At 41.5% G+C, this 21,365-nt stretch overlaps 1 protein-coding gene across 2 annotated transcripts in view; it reads left to right on the top strand.

Moving 5' to 3' along the window:
* LOC148022702 (erythroid differentiation factor-like protein) overlaps positions 1–21,365 on the top strand; it is a 94,121-nt gene that overhangs the window by 27,091 nt on the left and 45,665 nt on the right. For both annotated transcript variants that reach the window (XM_087695647.1, XM_087695648.1), the window contains exons 6-8: positions 18,592–18,843; positions 18,978–19,172; positions 19,246–19,320. In XM_087695647.1, the coding sequence (XP_087551773.1) occupies positions 18,592–18,843; positions 18,978–19,172; positions 19,246–19,320 (522 nt within the window). The remainder of the gene's footprint in view (positions 1–18,591; positions 18,844–18,977; positions 19,173–19,245; positions 19,321–21,365) is intronic.

The raw sequence follows: 21,365 nt of genomic DNA, 5'->3' as shown, positions 1-21,365 counted from the left end.
AGAGGAGGCAAAGATAGGTTATGGGTTCGATAACATCTGCTGATTTCCCTCTTCATTTTTGCTGCATCACCAAGAGACAGAGATACCTTTCTCTTCCTCTCCCACCCACCCTCCCTTTTATAGGTTGACACTTCGGTGCTCTGACTTTTCCACAGGTAGATGGAGAGACCACTGGGTGCTCCTCTTTTGACATCACCAGAACCCCCATTGATGCTTGCCACCATGGACCTTTGCTCTCTATCCCGCCGGAGTATATTTATCTACCCCTAGACACTTGTTGTGCCACTTCTCCCTTCTGGGCCACGGAGTTTATTCTACACTAGCTTTCAAATTTTTATGCTCAATGCAATAAGAGGCATCCAATACGCACTAAGCCCTTTCAAGCCACGGAAGGATCGACTGGAACCACGGCCTCCTCGTGACTGCCGCAATGTGCTACAGAGGTTGCGTCTACTTCTTCTAGGGTTTTAGGAATACCACCTTGAAAACCTACGGTTTTGCTATCCACTCCCTCAAGAGATAGTGATTGTTGGATACCATCCCCTCGACAATCCGCTCCTTTAAGAGACAATGATTGTTCGACTCCTTCTATTACTTTGGCTTCGTAGTGTGCTCCATTGAGAGACAATGATTGTTGCCCACCCTTGGCTTAGTATGAGCCTTCCCTTTCCCCACCCTCGAGTACTTAGGTTCAAGAGGCCATCTCTAGGAGTTCGACCCCCCATATATCTTCTTCAGCATGATCGGCAACACTTCATTTGTCATTGGAGTCCGTGATCCATGAGTTTTAAGATTTCCTCTCACAGTGGGGACTTTAGAGGGGAATGTACTCTTTTTGCCCTCTGAGGAGGCTCCTGTTTCTTCTTCGGCTTTAGAGGGGGCCCTTGTGTCTCCACCCTTTGGGGGGGGGGACACCTACTCATCATGAAGTTTGTCACCTACCATTTCCTCTTTTGGGATGATTGTCCTCGAGCAGTCATTTCTCCTCCTAATACCCAAGATCTTCAGAAACCGCATAGATCGGGGCCTTGGAGGTTTAGCTTTGCGACTTGGTGACAAGACCTTCGAATTCCTTCGAGCATGGGGTTCCGGAGCTAGTGGCTTCTCTCTCGAGGTGGAGTTAGGTTGCACAGTTCATCCCGTCTACTGTTCCTTACTCCAAGTTACCTTTTAGATGAAAATCTTGGATCTTTGAGATCCTCTTCTTCTTCTTCTTCGTATCTCTCTTCGCTTCTCTTTCTTTATCCCTTTTTGGGCTTGAGAGAGGGGGTGTTAAGAAACTATTTCTTTAGTCCATACACTTCATTTAGGGTTTCGCACCGGTAGCCCCAAAAAGGGCCGGTGTCCACATTTTGGCCACTTTCTTAGTGGGTGCCCACACAATGGTGTGCCTCCCTAGACAACTTATGCCTATAAATAGGCAATCACGTCATTCATATTTCACTTCTATCACCCCACCACTCTTTAGTCATTCTTTATTCCTCTTCCTTCATCATTAGACACCCTTTCCTTCTCTCACCAATCCCTTCCACTGCCCTCACACTTGTGACCCCTTTAGGAGGACATTGTGGTTTGTGGCTTGTGGCTGCCTTCACCCTTCCTCTTCTCCTTTAGGTGCCCTGTTCCAGCATTAGGCTTTGTGTTTGGAGCTTCTTCCACGTGGCGTCACCATCATCTTCTTGGCGTCAGCACCCCCTTTTCCATCAGGCTCCACCTTCACCTACGCTTTTCTCCTTGCTTGGCTCTAGCTTGGCGTCAGCATCCGAGCCTTTGGCAACAATCTACATCATTGAGCATTAGTGATTTCATCACTCGTCTATCACAGGGGTTGTTGGGACCTGCGTTTTTGCAGCCTAGCTTCTTTCCCATCACCTGGCATCACTCATATGTCACAGAGGCTATTGGGACTTGCCAGCCCAGCTCATCTTCCATCATCTGGCATTATTATTATCCACTTGGTGTCAGTATTTGGGCTGCTCTCCCTATGTTTGACAGCTTTGATACTTTGGGATTTGCGTTTTGCTACCCAGGTTACTCCCCGGCATTAGAGGATTGCGGTTTTATTCCCTCAACAACTTGTAATCATCTTCCACATCTTTGATGGCATTAGAGGATTGCGGTCTGCCTCTCCCTCGACAACCGTCTTTCACCTTCCAGCGATTACTTCGATAGCCCATTGCCTGAAGATCTGCGTTTTGCTCCCTGGTCCCCATAGGTGTTGCCTTCTAATTCAGACAATACGGTGCAATTATCTTCTGAGCTTTGGCTCTGTTGTATCGGCTTTTCTTTTCATAGTATGATTTAGTGCATCATCACCATGTTCTTCTTGTGTTTTTGAGTTTCTCTTCTCTCTAAGTGTTTGCCATACAGACTCTATGTTACTCCCCGCAAACCCTACTCTCTCTATGTATTGTCGCTTATTTTGACATTGTATCAGAGCATACATGTTATCTTTTACAACGGCTAGAGCAATGGCAATTTGGATGTGGCAGAAGACGACGGTTGGAATGCCACTTGGGAACTAAGTGTTGTCAGTAAGCTTCTCAAGTAGACAGCCTTTGTGGTGCCATCATTTGAGTCTTGTGCTTCGCCTTGGGAGTGGAGGCGCCCCTCGTTTCTTGTTAATGGCTGGACCAAACAATGGGAGTTGTACCCAAGGAGAAGATGTAACCACCATGGAATGCCAGGTATCAAGATCTCTTGCCCAGTGTGAATTTGTGTACCCTTGCAAAATTAAACCATGACCATATGTCAGATCATAAGAATAAGTTCATTGAATACATCTCAATAGATGTAGGCAAGCAATCCCATTTGGCATTTTAGGTGCATTAAAATATTGAATAAGCAATGAAAGTGAGTAAGCTAAGTTTGGCCTAGTGTGAAGCAGCTAGAGGCGTTCCCTACCACAAACCTATAGGTATGCTCATTGACGGGCTTGACCATGGGGATCCCTAGATAGTTTCACAATGGGATTGAGAGGAGTGGCCACAAGCCGTGTTTGATTAGTGCAGTACTACAACTAACTAAAGGACTTATTTTTGTTGAGATACAAAGATCTCATCTCTAGATCAAACTACCTCCATTTGCCAAAACAAGGACAATTGACCTAGGTCAAACATCTTGAATGTGGTGCAAAGTCGGCTCTTAATATTTGCAGTGGTAGTAGAATTTGAGCTTGTAAGAAATAAATCATCAACATATAAATGAATATAGTTGACCCCCTCTAAAGTGGTTTTGACATACGAATTTGGGTGATATGAGGTAGAATGGTAGCCATGAGTAGTGAGGAACTCATCCATTCTATGGAACCATGGGTCTAGTGCTTACTTCAGCCCATAAAGAGTTTTCTATAAATCAAAGACCTTATCCCTATAATCTAAATGAGAAAACTTGGGAACTTGCTCCATATAGACTTTCTCATCCAAAAAGCCATTCAAAAAGGCAATTTTGATATCCGAGGTAATCGCCTTCCCTGCGTTAAGGACTGCATTTGCAATTGCCGAAGCTTATTGACATACTCCCACATAGAAAAAGACTTGTTAAGTCCTCATCTACACCTCTAGAGTTACCTACTTCATCATGGTCATCCAATCGTACACTTGATTTAGCTCCAGCATATCTCCCGAGCCACAATCAAGTGTAGGGACCGATTAGGCACGGAGATCGAGGCAAATAGTCGTTACGCATAGTGAGAGACAGAGAAAGTCTTTGCTATTGGTTTGGTTGTATTCTCTCTTTATATACCTTTTATTCTCTATTTTCTCTTCTTATCCTCTCCATATGTATCCTTCGTGCACTTCTGTAGATGACAGGTTACATGGAGCTAACTATGTAACATTGAGTGTAGTCAAGAAAGCGTGGTTTATGTGGAACTGGTTATGGTACATTGTCCGTGGAGCAGAAGGCATTGTTGATAAATTTATCTTGTATGCTATTGTGAGACATTGATGATGGATAGAGAGACATGCTATGGTTCTTCTCTATTTTCAGGAGCTAGTACGATCAACATCAACCACTGCTTGGGTATTTGTAGTTCTACTCTGGTGGTTCTATGTTGTATGGACTATGAACCACCAGAGTAGAACCATAGATACCCAAGCAGCGGTTCTATGCATTTTTATTGTTATTTACTTGTAGCATTTTAGGCATTTTAAGCCACTTGGCCAACATTTAATGTTGGCCGACTAGCTATTGTTTTTGGCATATTCATTGCCTATTTATTGGGGTTCCTCCTCCTAGTCATCATCAGTCACTAGGTGGACTTTTTGTTGTTGATCACCCACTGCTTGGGTATCCATGGTTCTACTCTGGTGGTTTTGTGTTGTATGGACTATGATGAGTCATTCTCCTTGTATCATTGTATCAAATCGCCCATGATCTGAGAGAGGATGTTAGCAGGATTGTCAACTTATGTGTGAGCCTGTGCATGCCATTTAGCGCTGGGTACATTATTCTTATTTTAGGCATTTTTATTGTTATTCTTATTTTAGGAATTTTAGGTGTCTGGTGGTTCTATGCATTTTTATTGTTATTTACTTGTAGCATTTTAGGCATTCTAAGCCACTTAGCCAACATTCAATGTTGGCCGACCAGCTATTGTTTTTGACATATTCATTGCCTATTTATTAGGGCTCCTCCTCCTAGTCATCATCATCATTCACTAGGTGGACTTTTTGTTGTTGATCACCCACTGCTTGGGTATCCATGGTTCTACTTTGGTGGTTTTGTGTTGTATGGACTATGATGAGTCATTCTCCTTGTATCATTGTATCAAATCGCCCATGATCTAAGAGAGGGTGTTAGCAGGATTGTCAACTTATGTGTGAGCCTTTGCATGCCATTTAGCACTGGGTACATTATTCTTATTTTAGGCATTTTTATTGTTATTTACTTGTAGCATTTTAGGCATTTTGTGCCAGCTGGCCAACATTTAATGTTGGCCGACCAGCTATTGTTTTTGGCATATTCATTGCCTATTTATTGGGGCTCCTTCTCCTAGTCATCATCATCATTCACTAGGTGGACTTCTTGTTGTAGAGAGGAGTGGGTGGTGCCGGTGTCCACGCAGTCAGTGACTCACTGTTGTACGCGACCTAGTGTTTGGTATATGGATTCCGTTTCCCAAGCATTCTTTTGAGTCCTCTTCTTTTGGAGTGATTTTCTCTCTAGCTTGTGTTTAGTAGTCTATTTCACATTCATATATGCTTCCATTGCTACATTCACTTCTAACAGATATCCCTCTCATCAGAAACTACATCTCTTTGAGTAATGACTTTGTTTATCCTAGGATTAAACAAGTGGTACGTATTTGCCTTAGAGGAGTAACCTATAAAGATCAAGAGATCCACTGGGGACTCTAGCTTTTCTATTTTATCATTAGGAGTATGTGTAAAAGTACGATGAGATCCTTCATGGAAGGAGAGTCATCAAGATTGAGCATCCGAATTCGGTGGGAAAATGTCTTTTGATGATAATGGGAATGACCAAGCTTGAGAATTTATGTCAGTCCCATAAGGTTTCCAAATCCATTATAGACCCAATATGTAGATCTAGTAAGGGATGGGGACTAGATTGGGTGGGGAAATCCCAAAGATCAAAGGTGTCTAGTGTCAAATAGTGTGATGGAACAATATGCACTCATACCATATCACATAGAGAGAGAGAGAGAGGGTTTGCGGGAAGAAACACAAAGCATAAGGCAAACATTGAGAGAAAAATAAACTTATTTTAACTTCAATTGCTAATGGATTGATTACAAGCCGAGATTCCACTATCTCCTTGGCTGATCAAAAATCTCATTGTACGAGCAATCAGCAAGTAAATTGGGCCAATCGCCCTTTGAATTTCACCCAAGACTTACTCTAATGGAATCCTAACTGGCCAAATGTTGCCTCAAATTCACAATGGATGGTCCAAAATCTGAATTCTCTGACAATTCCACAAATTTCAGGTGTTGAATTTAGTGTACGATGCCTTCTATTGATGGTATGGGTCCAGAGGTGGCTATTAATGAGGAATGTGAGAGGAAACACTTAGGATATGCGCACCAATTGAGGTGAGTGTAGCTGTTGAGTGAGCAGTGAGTGAGAGTGAAGAGTCGAGGGATAGATGTGTACCAGTATACTACACACAAGAATAACAAAATGTATTTATACTTAGGGTACTGTACACTTATACTTGCAAGGGTGTGTTCACATGTGTAAAGTAATATACACACAGGAGTAGTGTAGGGGCCTTTACACCCAACAACCTTCCACTTAAAGGTCCTAAGTGAACCTTTAACCAACTTCCACTAGTCAAATGCAATGCTCACGTTGAGCCTTTGCAAGACTTTTAGTGAGAACATTTGCAGGGTTATCGTGTGATTTGATCTTAGTCAATGTGACTAGACCATCATGCAGAACCTGTCTGATAAAGTGATACTGCACATCAATATGTTTGGTACGTGCATGAAACATGGCATTCTCAGCCAGGCATACACTACTTTGGCTATCACATCCAAGTACAGGTGTTTTGGTGCGCAGCCCAAAATCTTTGACCAAACGACCAAGCCAAATAACTTCTTTCGAAGCTTCAATGGCTGAAATATATTCAGCCTCAGTGGTAGAAAGTGCTACTATCTTTTGCAATCTAGAGCACCAAGAAATTGCCCCATCAGCCAAGGTAAATATGTATCCACTAGTAGACTTGCGAGTATCCAAGTCATCTGCCATGTTTGCATCACAATACCCCTGCAGATCTAACGTACCCTTTTCATAGCAAATACATTCTCTTTGTGCGCCATTAAGGTACCATACCGTAAGATGCATTTCATTGCTTCCCAATGTGCTTTGCGAGGATTTGACATAAACGTGCTCACAACTCCCACTACATGAGCAATGTCAGGTCTAGTGGCAACCATAGTATACATGAGTGAACCACAAGCTGAAGTATAAGGAACACCCTTCATAGAGCTGGCTGCTTGATTCTCTTTTGGGCAATCTGCTTTACTAAGCTTAAGGTATGGTGGTAAAGGAACACCAAGTGGCTTAGCATTTGCTATAGAAAAACGATCAAGTACTTTGCTGATGTACTTTTCTTGTGAGAGAAACAAGAGCTGTTGCTCTCTATTTCTCGTCACACACATACCCAAAATGTGTTTAGCTACACCCAAGTCCTTAATTGAAAAGGCTAAATTCAGTTGTCTTTTCAATGCATTAACTTGGCTTTTATGCTTATTAACAATAAACATATCATCCACATAAAGCACAAGTATTATAAGGCTTCCATCATTAGCCTTCTTTATATATCAGCAGTGATTTGCATTGCTTCTTTTAAACCCATGTGAGAGCAAGAAGGCATCAAACTTTTTATACCATTGCTTAGGAGCTTATTTCAGGCCATGCAAACTTCTCTTAAGCCTACACACCGAGTGCTCCTTTCTTGGCATAACTAAGCCTTCTGGCTGCTTCATGTACAGCTCTTCTTCCAAGTCACCATGCAAGAATGCAGTTCTAACATCCATCTGATCAAGTTCAAGATCCATAGATGCTACAATAGCAAATAATACCCGAAGGGTGGTCATTTTGACAACATGTGAAAAGATTTCCTAAAAGTCAATCTCCTCTTTCTGTGTATAGCTCTTAGCCACAAGCTTGGCTTTATATTTTGGTTTGCCATCCACACACTTGATTTTATAGACCCATTTGTTAGGAATAGCTTTCCTATCTTTGGGTAATGGAACCAAATCCCAAGTATAATTTTGATAGAATGATTTCGTTTCTTCCTACATAGCTAGCTCCTACTTTTTCTTTAACTCACATGATAAGGCCTCATTATATGTAAGAGGCTTACCCTCGTTTGTGAGAAAAATGCAGTCCAAAGAGGGATCAAATCTTTGTATAGGTCTTTTGACATGTGTAGACCTTCTTACGCAATGATTTGTGTTATCAGGCAATGGATCCACATCCAAAGGGATGTCAATGACCTCATTATTTGGCTACTGAACTGCATGTTCAGGTTGTTGTAATACATTTTTAGGTTGCTTATAATTCATTTCAGCATGCTGATTTTGTTACCCAAACTGGATTTCAGTATCCATTTGCTGCCCATTTTCATGTGGCTCAATGATGATACACTGATTATCATAACCAACATCAAATGAAATTGAATTTTCAGTGGCTGATGGTTGTTCAAATGGTTGATCATGCTGAAATTTCACTTTCTTTTTGTCCAAGTCATTAGATGTGACATTTTTCAGTAACTTTGACTCATTAAATACCACATTCCGGCTCCGTAACACCTTTAGCATGCTTGGAACCCAAACTCTATAGCCCATTTCACCTTCATCTCCATAACCCATGAAGATGTCTCTATGGGATTTCATGTCAAGTTTGGTTCTGCTATCAACAGATACATGTACATAGCATTCATAGCCAAAGACCCTTAAGTGGTCATATGAAGCAAGTTTGCTAGACCAAACCTCTTCAGGGATGCCACTTTCAAGTGCATGATGTGGAGAACGGTTGCAAATATTTACTGCGGTTCTAAGTGCCTCTCTCCAAAATGATTGCGGGAGATTAGCTATGGATAGCATGCACCGAATATTTTCACATAACGTGCGATTCATTCGCTTAGGCACACCATTAGATGACGGAATATAAGGAGTGTTGGGAATAAAGGCCTTGTGCCTTTAAATGTGCCTGGGTGTGAACACACCCTTAGCACTTGTCCTTGTACATATATATCTATCTAAAAACCTAGAGGTACATACTCGTTATTGTACCTAAAAACGTGCTCACTCTCTGCTCTGCTCTACTCTCTCTCACTCTCTCTGTCTCTTGCTGCACGTAAAGACTGACTGTCTCGATCTTCGTGCCTAACCCGTTACTGCAAACTGATATTAGAGCATAAGGTGCAGACAATCGTCAGGCGTGCAGACAGCTGGAGTTCGTGTCGAGCAGGGAGTCGGCCAGAGTTCCTGACCAAACTGGAGTTGGGTTTAACAAACTGCTGACCAGCAGGACTAGCGTGGTCCAGTGGGCATGCAGTAGGCGCAAAAACCAGCGGATAGCAAGCAACGAGGACCAGCGGGCAGTGAATAGCGTGCAGCGGGTAGCCTGCAACGAGGACCAGACGACATGGGCAGGACCGGGCGACTGTTCCAGCATGGACCAGCAAGCGCCAACGCGACCATCACGGGTGACTTCATAGGCGACCAGGCGGCGATCTGCACGGTGCAGGTCAACAGTCCCCCCCTCCTGTCATGTTCCTTTTTTCTTTTTTTAAAAAGGGGAAAAATCAGCTTCTACCCCTTTCTTGACGGGGTTCCGCATGCACAAGCACAAAATCTTAGATTTGTGCAAAATTGAGCCAGAAATTTGGGGCTTTTTCCGAATTTGGGGATCTCAATGCAGAATTTGACTGAGAAATTGCAAAGTCGGTGCACATTTGCCTGGGAATTATGGGGCTTTTCACATTTTAGTAAACTTCTTTCAATTTCACTGAAGTTAGTGCATGCAGGACTTGTGAAGTTTGGGGACTTGTCCAGATTTGATGCGAGCAAGATGCAATAGTGATATTTGTCTCAGAAATTGCAGGAATTTTGTGATATTTTGTCCGCGACATTTGGGGCTTTTCATGTACATGCACAAATTGGGCTGAAATTTACCCAATTTCTCGACATTGATGCACATTGGACCCCATGCAATTTGGGGCTTTTGCAGTTTGGGCAAAATTTGTGCAGCATTTGGTCATTTTATGTATACGCAGGTTGAATTCCCCACAATTTGGACATCAACACTTGCTAATATTTGGGGGTTTTGCTGAAATCGCTCTATTTTGGTAAAATTGGCCTGTCCTATGCATGACAAAGAAAATGTAGATGTGTGGTTGATGCTTTGAGCACAAAAATTTTGGGGCTTTTGACTGTGTGTCAAATTTTATGCCCATGGGTACATGTACAATAGAAATCGCAGCTAAAATTTGGGATTTCTCATGTAATGTGATGCATATGCCCTTGGAATAGCTGCAATCAGTTGTGGAATACTGTAGGACATGGTTTGGTGCTTCTAAAAATTTAATTAGAGATCTGAAATCTGTGTTTCTACATGGTTATTTAGTGCTGGTTGGTACTTGTTTGTACCTTGGTCACTTGGGTGACAGTTTTAGGCCTGCATTTGCTGTTTTTTTTGGTCACATTTGGGCTGAGAATCATGGCTGGCAGCAATGACAGCAGTAATCTAATGCACATAAAGAAGGTTGAAGGAGCACACAACTTTGTAGTTTGGCAAAAACAGTGCTACAATATCCTGTTGCAAAAGGAGCAGGCAAAGCCGATCAAAACCAAAAGGGCAAAGCCCGCGGACATGGAATAGGAAGATTGGGATTAGTTAAATGAGCTTGCATGCTCAACCATCGAGCTATTGATTTCTGATGCCTTGCTGTTTAACATTGAAGGTTTGGATTTTGCATATGCTATATGGACTCGACTGGAAGAACTGTATGCACAGAAAAGTGCTGCAAGCAAAGTATATTGGCTGAAAAAGCTTATGGATTTGCGTATGAAAGAGGATACAGCAATGTCTACTCACCTGAGTGAGTTTAACTCTATTTTCAGCCAGCTGGTTGCCTTGATGTTCTTGATTGATGAAGAATTTAAGTCTACGTTTCTGCTTGGCACTCTTCTAGAGAGTTGGGATACATTCAGGACTGCTATGAGCAATTCGAATGCGATTCTTTTGTATGCTGATGTAGAGAGTGCTCTACTCATGGAAGAAATGAATCGGCAGAATAATGCATCCGGTAAGTCTTCTAGTGCTTTGCATACTAGGGGCCAGATCACAACAGAAAGGCAAATCTCATAGCAAGGGATGCAGTAAATTACGTGGCAAAGATGTTGAAGGTCATCATTGTGGCAAGAAGGGTCACTTTAAACGTGATTGCTACAAATAGAAGATAGAGAAAGGAAAGGGCAATAAGACAGACGATAGCAAGGAAGAGAAAAAGGACAGTCAGCCTAAGAAGAGCAGTGTAAAAATTGAAGAGGTGAATATAGTCACTCATGATAGTGATAGTGGGAGTGACGTACTCTTTGTCTCTTCACACTTTGGTGCACATGCTTTACTTGCAGACCTATACAGGGGGTCGACATGGTGTTGTCCATCTTGGGGACAACTATGCACGTGAGATTGCAGGTATTGGTAGTGTGCAGTTACAGTTTTAGCATGGCTCCGTCTTTACACTTTAGCATGTACGGCATATACCTCAGTTCAAGAAGAGCTTGATTAGCATAGGGCAGCTAGATGATGATGGTTCTCATACCACCTTTGGTGATGGAAAATGGAAGATCTATAAGGAATCTAGAGTGATTGCCAGAGGTTGAAAGAGTGATACTTTGTATCCACTTCATGTATCTAGTGTGCTTGACCATGTTGTTGCCGTGACCGAGCAACCAAGCGTTTCTTTGTGGTATGGCTGGTTGGGACACATGAGTCAAACAGGAATGAAAGTGTTTTCTCATTTGGGTTACTTGCCTTGTCTTCGTTATGCTGATTTCAAGCATTATGATCATTCTATTTATGATAAACATGCACAAACGTCTCATAAAAAGTCTCTTTCTTTGAAATCTTCTCCTCTAGAGTTAGTACATTTAGATGTATGTCAGATGCCAGGATTATCTTTAGGGAGCAAGAAATATTTTGTCACCTTTGTCGATGATGCTACACGGAAGGTATGGGTTTACCCTATTCGTAACAAGGATGAAGTGCTTGCAAGTTTAAAAAATTCTTGGCATTGACTGAAAATTAGACTAATAAGACACTTAAGTGTCTTTGCTCTGAAAATGGTGGGGAATATGTTTCCAAGGCCTTTCAGGCATTTTGTGACAGCAAAGGGATAAAGAGAGAGCTCACTGTCCCTCATAATCCACCCCAAAATGGAGTTGCAAAGCATATGAATCAGGCCATACAGGACAAGGTCCGTCCAATGCTGTCTCATGCTGCATTATCCCATGGTTTTTGGGCAGAGGCTGTTATGACAGCTGTTCACTTAATTAATCGGTCACCAAACAGGTCTTTGGGGGGGGGAGGGGGGAAGTTCCCCAAGAAGCGTGGTCGGGCAAGCCACCTTCATATGCTCACTTGAAAGTATTTGGCTGCGAGGCTTTTGTGCACATTAAAACGCAGCAAACTTGAGCCAAAGTCCTGTAAATGCATTTTCCTAGGATATGGTGACGAGGGTGAAATAGGGTATAGCTTATGGGATCCCGAGAAAAGGAAAGTAATACGCATCAATGATGTTATCTTCCGGGAAGATCGCATGCACAAACAACCCAAAAAGACTGAGGAGGACCGTAGGGTTGTATTCCGGGAAGAAATACCTTTTGGACAGCAAAATGTGCCCGCTGTACAGCAGCAAATACCTGTTGTAAATGAACTTGTAAATGCAGGAAATAATGCTGAAAATGATCAGCCAGCTATTGCCCATGATAATGAGCCACTACATGTGCAGGAATAGCCAAGACAACAAGCTGTTAAATACCGATTTGTAGGCTGAAATGCCAGGACAGCATGCTGAAAATGGAAATTTGTAGGAACAGCCATCAAACAATGATTATTGGGTTAGGAGATCGTCTAGGGCTACTAGACAACCTGATAGATTTGTTCCTGGTGCAAATAATGTGTCTGATTATGTCATGTTGACAGACTGTGGTGAACCGTCTTGCTTCAAGGAAGCAATGGACAGACAGGACAGTAAGAAATGGTATAAAGCCACGTTGTAAGAAATGGAATCTCTTGAGAAAAATGGCACTTGGGACTTGGTGCAATTGCCTAAAGGGCAGAAAACACTTCCATGCAAATGGGTTTACAAGATGAAGGTCACTTCTGGTTCCTCACCAAAGTACAAAGCAAGATTGGTTGCAAAGGGATACAAACAGGAGCATGGAATTGACTTTGATGAGATTTTCTCTTATGTAGTCAAGATGACTACATTGAGAACCATTTCGGGCTTGGTTGCAGTTGAAGATATGGAGCTCATACAGATGGATGTAAAGTTTGCGTTTTTACATGGTGATCTGCATGAAGACATATATATGCAGCAACTTGAAGGATTTGTGGAAAAAGGGAAAGAAAAAATGGTATGTAAACTCAAAAGGAGTTTGTATGGGCTAAAACAAGCACCAAGAGAATGATATCATAAGTTTGATACATTTATGTAGTCTCAAGGCTTTCATAGAAGTCAAGTGGATCACTGCTTGTACACCAAGAAGGCAGCAGATGGCAGCCTGATTATCTTGGTTTTGTATGTTGATGACATGTCGATTGCTGGCAGGGATACTCATGCCTTGGACTCACTGAAGCAAAGTCTTCATGGCAGCTTTGATAGAGATAGGCCAAAAGGATCACTCTATCTATCAAAGCTTTGATAGAGATAGGCCAAAAGGATCACTCTATCTATCACTCTATCTCAAATGAAACCCCAATTGTTTCAATATGGAGGGGGGAACAACAATTGGGGTTCCATTGCCTCCACATGTGAAACTCAGTGCAGAGGACAGCCCTACATCTGATGATGAGAAGGCTGAAATGGCCAAGATACCATATGCTTCTGCTGTTGGCAATTTGATGTATGCTATGGTTGCTACACGTCCTGACATTGCCTTTGTAGTGGGAGTGGTTAGCAGATACATGGCAACCCTTGGCAAGAAGCATTGGGATGCAGTGAAAGGTATTATGAGATACCTCAAAGGCACAAAAGAGTTGTGTATCTGCTTTGGGAAGTAGAAGGCATTTGTTGTTGGATGTAGACTATGCTGGTTATGCGGATTGCAGAAAGTCCACCTCTGGGTATATGCTTACTTTCATAGGAGGAGCAGTCTCTTGGATCTCGAGACTACAAAAGTGTGTTGCATTGTCTACTACAGAGGTAGAGTATGTGGTTGCCACTAAGGCATGTAAGGAGGCTTTATGGCTTTCATGTCTAGTGGAAGAGCCTGGCATCACAGAGTTACCTGTTCTCCGTTGTGATAGTCAGAGTGCTATCATGCTAGCACGGAATCCTGTCTTTCATGCAAAGACAAAGCACATACAGGTGAAGTACCACTTTATTAGAGATGTACTTGACAACAAGAGCATTGAGCTTGTCAAAGTGCATACAGATGATAATCCTGCAGATCTTCTCACGAAGGGTCTTCCAGTAGAGCGGTTTGCTCATTGTCGAAAGATGATGCGAGTTGGATAGATATATGTATTTCAGCTTTGTACATACCTAGACTTAGTTGATTCTTTTCTCCTCTTAAGGCACATTGCTTTTAGGTGGGAGATTGTTGGGAATAAAGGCCTTGTGCCTTCAAATGTGCTTGGATGTGAATACACCCTTAGCACTTGTACTTAAACATATATATCTATCTAAAAACCTAGAGATATACACTCGTTATTGTACCTAAAAACGTGCTCACTCTCTGCTCTGCTCTACTCTCTCTCACTCTCTTTGTCTCTGGTTGCGCGTAAAGACTAATTGTCTTGATCTTCGTGCCTAACCCGTCACTACAAGGAGCTGTAAGCTCCTGTTTAATCTCATTGACATCACAAAACTTGTTGAATTCTTTAGATATATACTCTCCCTCCATTGTCTATTCTTATGCATTTTAATTTTAAACCCTTTTGAGTACTAACAAATGCATACAACTTTTGAAAGGCGTCCAATGCCTTGCTTTTCTGCTTAAGCAAGTAAACCCATAGCTTTCTAGAATGGTCATTAATAAAAGACACAAAATAACGAGAACCACTATGAGTTTTTATTGGCATGGTGCATATATCAGAATGGACAAAATCCAAGATACATGCTTTCTTAGAGGCTCTATGAGAGTATGAACTCTTTACATGTTTTTCCAAAACACAGTCATCACAAAAGTCAAGCGTTGAGTTTTTCACATAAACTCTTTTAAGTGAACAAAGTGCTGGCAAAGCCTTTTGGCTCATGTGTCCAAGATGCTTATGCCATAACTCCATGTGTGATTGCACTTCAGTAACTGCAACAAACTTTCCAGGAAGTGCCTTGCAGTAGAGATAATATAGAGTTCCCTTTTTACCAGCTCTAGTGACTAGCATAGACCCTTTCTGTATCTTCCACATTTCACCACCAAAGGTAGTGAAGTAACCCTTGCTATCTAGCTTCCCAACATAAAGCAAGTTTTTCTTAATGCCAGGTACATACCTAACATCATGAAGGATTAATTCCTAACCATTTTCAAGAGCCAGGTATATGGTGCCCATTCCTTCAATATCACATGCATGGTTGTTGCCTAGATAGACTTTTCCAAGGTTATCTTCTGCATAAGAAGAAAAACATTCCAATGAACCACCACTGTCAACAATCCACGATTGTGACAAACCATCATGAGCTGACAAGAAGGCATCTATCACATCCCTTTTAGTGATATACAAATCCTCCACTGTCATAGCATATGGATTTGAAGATACAACCAGCAGATCAGCATCTTTATCTTCTTCAATCTCCTCAATAACAAAATTAGATACCACATTGACTTTTTATGTTTCTTTAGGGGCGGAGTTGCCATTCTTTTCATTCTTTTTGCCTTTTGCATTAGTTTGCTTCTTGCATTCTTGCTCCTTTTTATAGTACTTGCAATCGGGCTTTTTATGCCATTTGCATTCACATTGATAATAAGTGATATCTTGTTGCTTTTCCTTGCTTTTGTTGCGATTTTTGTTCTTATTTGCAGCATTTGACCTTTTTTCAGTTCTTCCTCTTACATTGTAGGCTGATCCACTGTTTTCCCTACTTGCCTTGTGTCTAATCTCTTCATTGATATCAACCAAGATATCATCTGTGATAGCCATTTTAATGTAAATAATGGCTTTTTATTCATTTTAGTTCAATCCTCATATGACAAAGCAACAGGCTTATGTTCTGCCAAAGCATCATCGCAATCCTTTAGAAAAAGTATACCCTGCATACGATCTTTCCAAAGATCAAAGCCACTCCATTAAATTTACGAATCTCAAAGAGATTCTTTGTGTCAGATGTAGATGCATTGCCAACCATCTTCAGCAATAAAAGACTACAATAAAATGCTGAATACTTTCAGCCAACAGCAAGGTTGCTGAATATAATGGCAAGTACACACTTCCACTTCAATAATACATCACCATAATGCCCAAATGCAATAACCCAAGCTTTGTATATACCATTATTTCACTTCATAATGAGCATTCATCAATACATGTACCAAGAGAAGCTGCCCTTTTATAACATTTGAAACATTCCAAGTTCAAATTTCTCCCACTCAGCAGTGAATCCGCTGTAATTTCACTGTCAAAGCTTAAATCCGCTCAAAATGCATCACTGATGCGAAAAGCCCCAAAATTTTTGTAGTGAATTTGCCCCAATTGCATCAATACATCCTCCCGAGTATCAAATACGGGCAAATGTTGCAGAAATTTCTCAAATTCTGCAAAACCCCCAAATTTTGTGGTCCAAATGTGCACAAATTACAATGAAATTGGCTCAGCTGAGCAAAATTTCACTTATACATGAAAAGGCTCAAAATGTTTGGGGCATATGCACACAATGTTTGCAATTTTTGGGTCAAATGTCACTATTATGCATGCCCAATATCAAATCCGGGAAAAGGCCCAAATATTCAGATGTGAACTTGCACAGATCTAAGCCTTGTGCTTGCGTGTGTAAACCCCAGTTAATAAATAAAGGGCCTGCTTTTGAAAATTAAAAAATGCCAAAAATTCCCTCTACTGTCCACTAAATTTGGTTGAGATCTACTCCAAATGGCTAAGATAAGTTGAGATCTTCTGCGATGATGAGAATGCCACAGAGAGAGAAAATTTAGAGATTCTTCACGGAGAAACCCTCTAGAATGGCAGCTGCTTATTAAAATTGCTGTTTCCTAGTCAGAAAACGGACCAACAGCCTTCTCTCTCTCCTTCTTTGGCTGCAAACTGATCTTAATGGCTGAAACTAGGTCCAGAAAACGTTTTCTTAGTTTGCATGGGTATTTTTGCTAAGGAGTAGCCTTCTAAACTAAATTTTAAGCATTTTCCAGCTATTAAATTAATTTTCACAATTAAATAATTTTTGAAAATTAATTTCAGCCCTTTGACCCTCCCAAAAATTAAATGTGCCCATCCATAATTATATTGGCTAGGCCATTTGCAACTTGGAGTGGTCCCCAACCTTTGTTGACCTTTAGACTAGCACTAGTTAATTAACTCATGCTTAGTCCCTAGTGTCACCACTAACACTTAGTGGCCAAACAGCTGTCTTAGGGTCCAAACTGGCACCAAAGCCCAGCTAGCTTAACTTATTACAACTTTTACCTTTGACACCCACTGCATCCTCAAGGTCCTTAACTTGTTACCATGAAATAATTGCCATGTTCATCACATGTACTAAACAACCTTACACACTTGATTAGTAACTTAATCAAATGTTACTAGCAAGATTAAAGCATCTCAAAATTTCACGTCCTTGTGACATCACCCTTGCTGATAGAGCCTTATCAACCTCATGACTTTCTAGAAGTCCATATGTAGAACTCAGCTTGCCAAATACTAGAAAATACAGCCAGCATTAAGCTCAAGTTCGTGGAGCAAACTTCCAAAAGAACTTGCCCTACACAATCTCCATGACACTATTCTTCTTATAAATAGAGGGATGTCTCATGACAGAATTGTAAGGAAATCACTTTCTCATGACAGAATGGTCCAAACAATGCATAAGGCTTGAGATTTTAGAGAAGAGAGGAGCTCAGTCCATAGTGCTGTAATAACCTGTTTTGATGAGATTTAGATTAAAAGAAGAAGAAATACCTAATGATTATAGAGTTGTGGAGCTGTCTTGTTGATTCCCTATGTGGAGAGGATAAGCTTGTTTACTTCCTTAAGTCCCACACATGCTGTATGTTCATTTTTCATGGTGTTTAAAAGGAGTTTTACAAGGGGGTTGCTTGGCAATTAACCATTGCATGTTGACAAAACTTTTAAAGTAACTTAATTCTAAGGTCCAAATTTCCAATTTAATGAAAGTCTCACTGCCTTGCCCTTGTACCAACCACATAACCCATACACTTGTTCAATCATGCCCAATGTCAAATCCTGCACTAGCGGTGCCATAGTCACCATGCCCAGGACGTACCAGAATTGGAATTCCTTTCAATTAAAATCCAAAGCAACGGTTAATTGAATCATTAAAAGGTCTTTCAGATTTCTCATTCTAGTGATGACCAACACAACTTTGGTTGATTTATCAGCATACTCCATGTAATTTCTTTTGCATTCTGCTGTTTGTGGAGTTCAGAGAGGAGGATAAGCTAGGACATTGCACATTCTACACTTTTCCTTAAACATATGGGAAAACATTGTGGCTTTATGGAACTTCCTTTTAATACAAGCTTGTTTTTGTTGGTTAAGTTCTGTCTTACAACCATATTTATTCTTCTTGACTATCTATAGAACCTTGGAGTCATTATGTTCTTTTCTGGAGGTAGTGAATTGAAACATGTTATTATGATTGTTTTTCTCCGGTGCTGTATGGCTGGATGTATGATCTGACATACTGGTATATATGATGTAGGTAACACCGGTAATGTGGCTTGATGCTTGGCTTGATAATGTCATGGCCAGTGTGCCAGAGCTTGCAATATGCTACCATCATAATGGTATTATTGAAGGTTATGAACTCTTGAAAACAGATGATATTTTCCTACTCAAAGGTCTTTCAGATGATGGGACATCATTTTTTCACCCACATGTTGTGCAACAAAATGCACTGTCTGTCTTAAGGTTTCTTCAAGAAAATTGCAAGCAAGATCCAGGAACATATTGGGTATGCATAGTAGGATGGATTAACTTCCAATCTGGGATTTGCCTATCTTAATAAATTGTTAGCCAATCGCCTATCTTGAGCTCGCAGATGTGCTTAATTGACATAGGATATGTTTTTAATAAATGGATTTTCAGCTTTTCAAGAATTCTGGAGAAGATTTGGTTCAGCTCTTTGACCTGTCAGTGATTTCAAAAAGTTGTAGTAGCACTACAAAAGCAGAAAAGAAAAGCGAGTCATTACCATCTCCATGGGGTAGAGGAAAGGGGAGCTGCTCTCTACCCCTCGGTGTACTGTTGTATCGTTTGGCTCACAAGCTCTCTTTGTCACAGGTGAGAAGTTATCTGAACAGGATACTGAGTTACTTTTTGGGTCCTCATTTTCTGAGATCAACTTTGTCAACAGGATCCATCCGATAGGCGCAAATGTGCAAACTTTTTCAAGAAATGCTTGGAATTTTTGGGCGAGCAAGAGCATCTGGTATGCCTCTGTCTGTTGGCTGACATGTTCAGAGTTTTAAATCTGGGGAAACATGGCCACTTGCTTGCAACCTGGTCTTGCTCAGATCAAATGTACTAGTTTCAAAGGTGTTATAATAATCCCTGTTTATTTTGTTTTTGTTGAGTGCACTTTTTGGTGTTCATTAGTAGTAAATGAAAAGCTTGTGACATGTTTTTGTGACAGCTACTGTCGCTGATAGTTTGCTTAGCTCTCTGTTTTCCTTCCGATGCTAGCAACTTGACTTAATTGTTTGCAAAAACATGGTTTACAGAATTGCAATGTGAGGAGTATTTTTAACGCTGGGTATATGTTTCGGAGATAAATGTTCTTTGAGACAGTTTCCTTATACAGATGCATAGTGTAATTTTATTCAAATTTGATATTAGCAAAATCAATCAAAAATTGTATGAGCCAGCCGTGCAAAAGAGGTGGGCCAGCAGGCTCAGCGTGGTATATGAGCCAGCCATGACAGAAGAGGTTGGGCTAGCAGTGGGATGGTAGGGAAAATAAGGACTATATGAAGGTTGTCAACTTGGGCTCTGCATGTAAGGCATCCCACCTATCTCTCGGCTGATAAAGACCCCCACCAGCTGCCCCCTCTCTTTGTGATAGCCTTTCCCCCATTGAACAGCAGCATGCTCGAAAGGGCCTCCATGAAGACTCGCAATAGAAACCTTTGGTCCGATGCCAAAGCACTCTACAGGTGCCCCCTAGTCAAATGCCTTGTACCTCATTCTTGTTGAGGCACAACTCCAAGTTTCCTGCACCATGGAGAAGGAACTAGAGGAGACCGTGATTTTGGATGGGTCGTAGGACACTCTCCATCTTGGGTACAACTTTGTGATTGGCTTCACTCTACCTCGCGCATTGGCACCTTGGAGATAGAAGAGGTGATGTTGATGGGACAAGGCATCTTCATGGAGCGTTACCTTTGTTGATGCAGCACAATAGATGGTTGATAGCTCCCTGATCGCCTCTGCGAAAGGTGTCATATATATGATCCCATGGTACAATGGTTTCACAATCAAGAGTTTTATTCTTCATAATAGATTTCCTCAATCCTTTGTCACCCTTCTTTTCCCCAGATTGGCGGTCTAGTACCGCCAGCTAGTTAAGGACTTTGGGCCTATTTGGAACAATCTTCCCTCCTTTTGCTGATCCAATGATGTGTGCATGGGTCCCAAAGGTATGGGCTGTGCATCATTCTCACTGAGGCACCACTCCAATCTATCCGTGATCTTTGGATGGGTTGTAGGACACTCCCATATAGGGCACGACTTCTTGATTGGCTTCACTCTACCTTGCACATTTGCACCTCGCAAATAGGAGAGGTAGTGCTGATGGGACAAGGCATCTTCATGGTGCAACTTACCTATGTGGATGCAACACAACAGTTGGCTGATCCAATCATCTCCACAAAAGGTGTCATATATTTGGTTCCATGGTATAGTGGCTTCATAGTGGAGAGTTTTACACTTCATAATAGATATCCTTGATACCTAGTCACGCTTAATTTTCTTAGACTAGTGGTTGAGTAGCATTACCTGGTGGAGGGCTTTAGGTGCCTATTTAGAACAGTCCTCCCTCCATCTATTGATGCAACGATGTGTGTACTGGTCCCCAAGGTATGGGTTGCAGTGGAGAACACCAAAAATTTCCCTAAGCTCTTGGAGTAAGAGTTGCAACTAGCCCTTGTTGGACAGATTGACATTCTACAAATGCAAGAGTATAAGCTCACCCCCTGCTAGGTTAGCACGGTGGGGAAGATACTTCGGAGTAGCTCACACTCCTACTAAGAGCACTCTATTGGTGGCCACAATAGGAGTGGTGGAGTTTGTACTTTGATTGGCTTGAGCTTGCTAGCTTCTATGTGGGACCATGGGATGATTCAGGTAGGGAGAGTCCTATGGGTGAGGCTAGACATTGAGATCTTGTGCCTTGGAATCCTCAAAGTCTATGCACACATGAGTTTTTGGTTGGAGATTGTGGCAAGCTTTGCCCGAGGTGGACTCTTGAATTGTTGG

This window comes from Lygodium microphyllum, chromosome 16 (genome assembly GCF_053477565.2).
Source record: "Lygodium microphyllum isolate KBCC chromosome 16, Lygodium_microphyllum_v1.1.10, whole genome shotgun sequence".
Classification (NCBI taxonomy): Eukaryota; Viridiplantae; Streptophyta; class Polypodiopsida; order Schizaeales; family Lygodiaceae; genus Lygodium; species Lygodium microphyllum.
The sequence above is the reverse complement of the archived record's forward strand: the minus strand, read 5'-3'. Positions and strand labels throughout refer to the sequence as shown.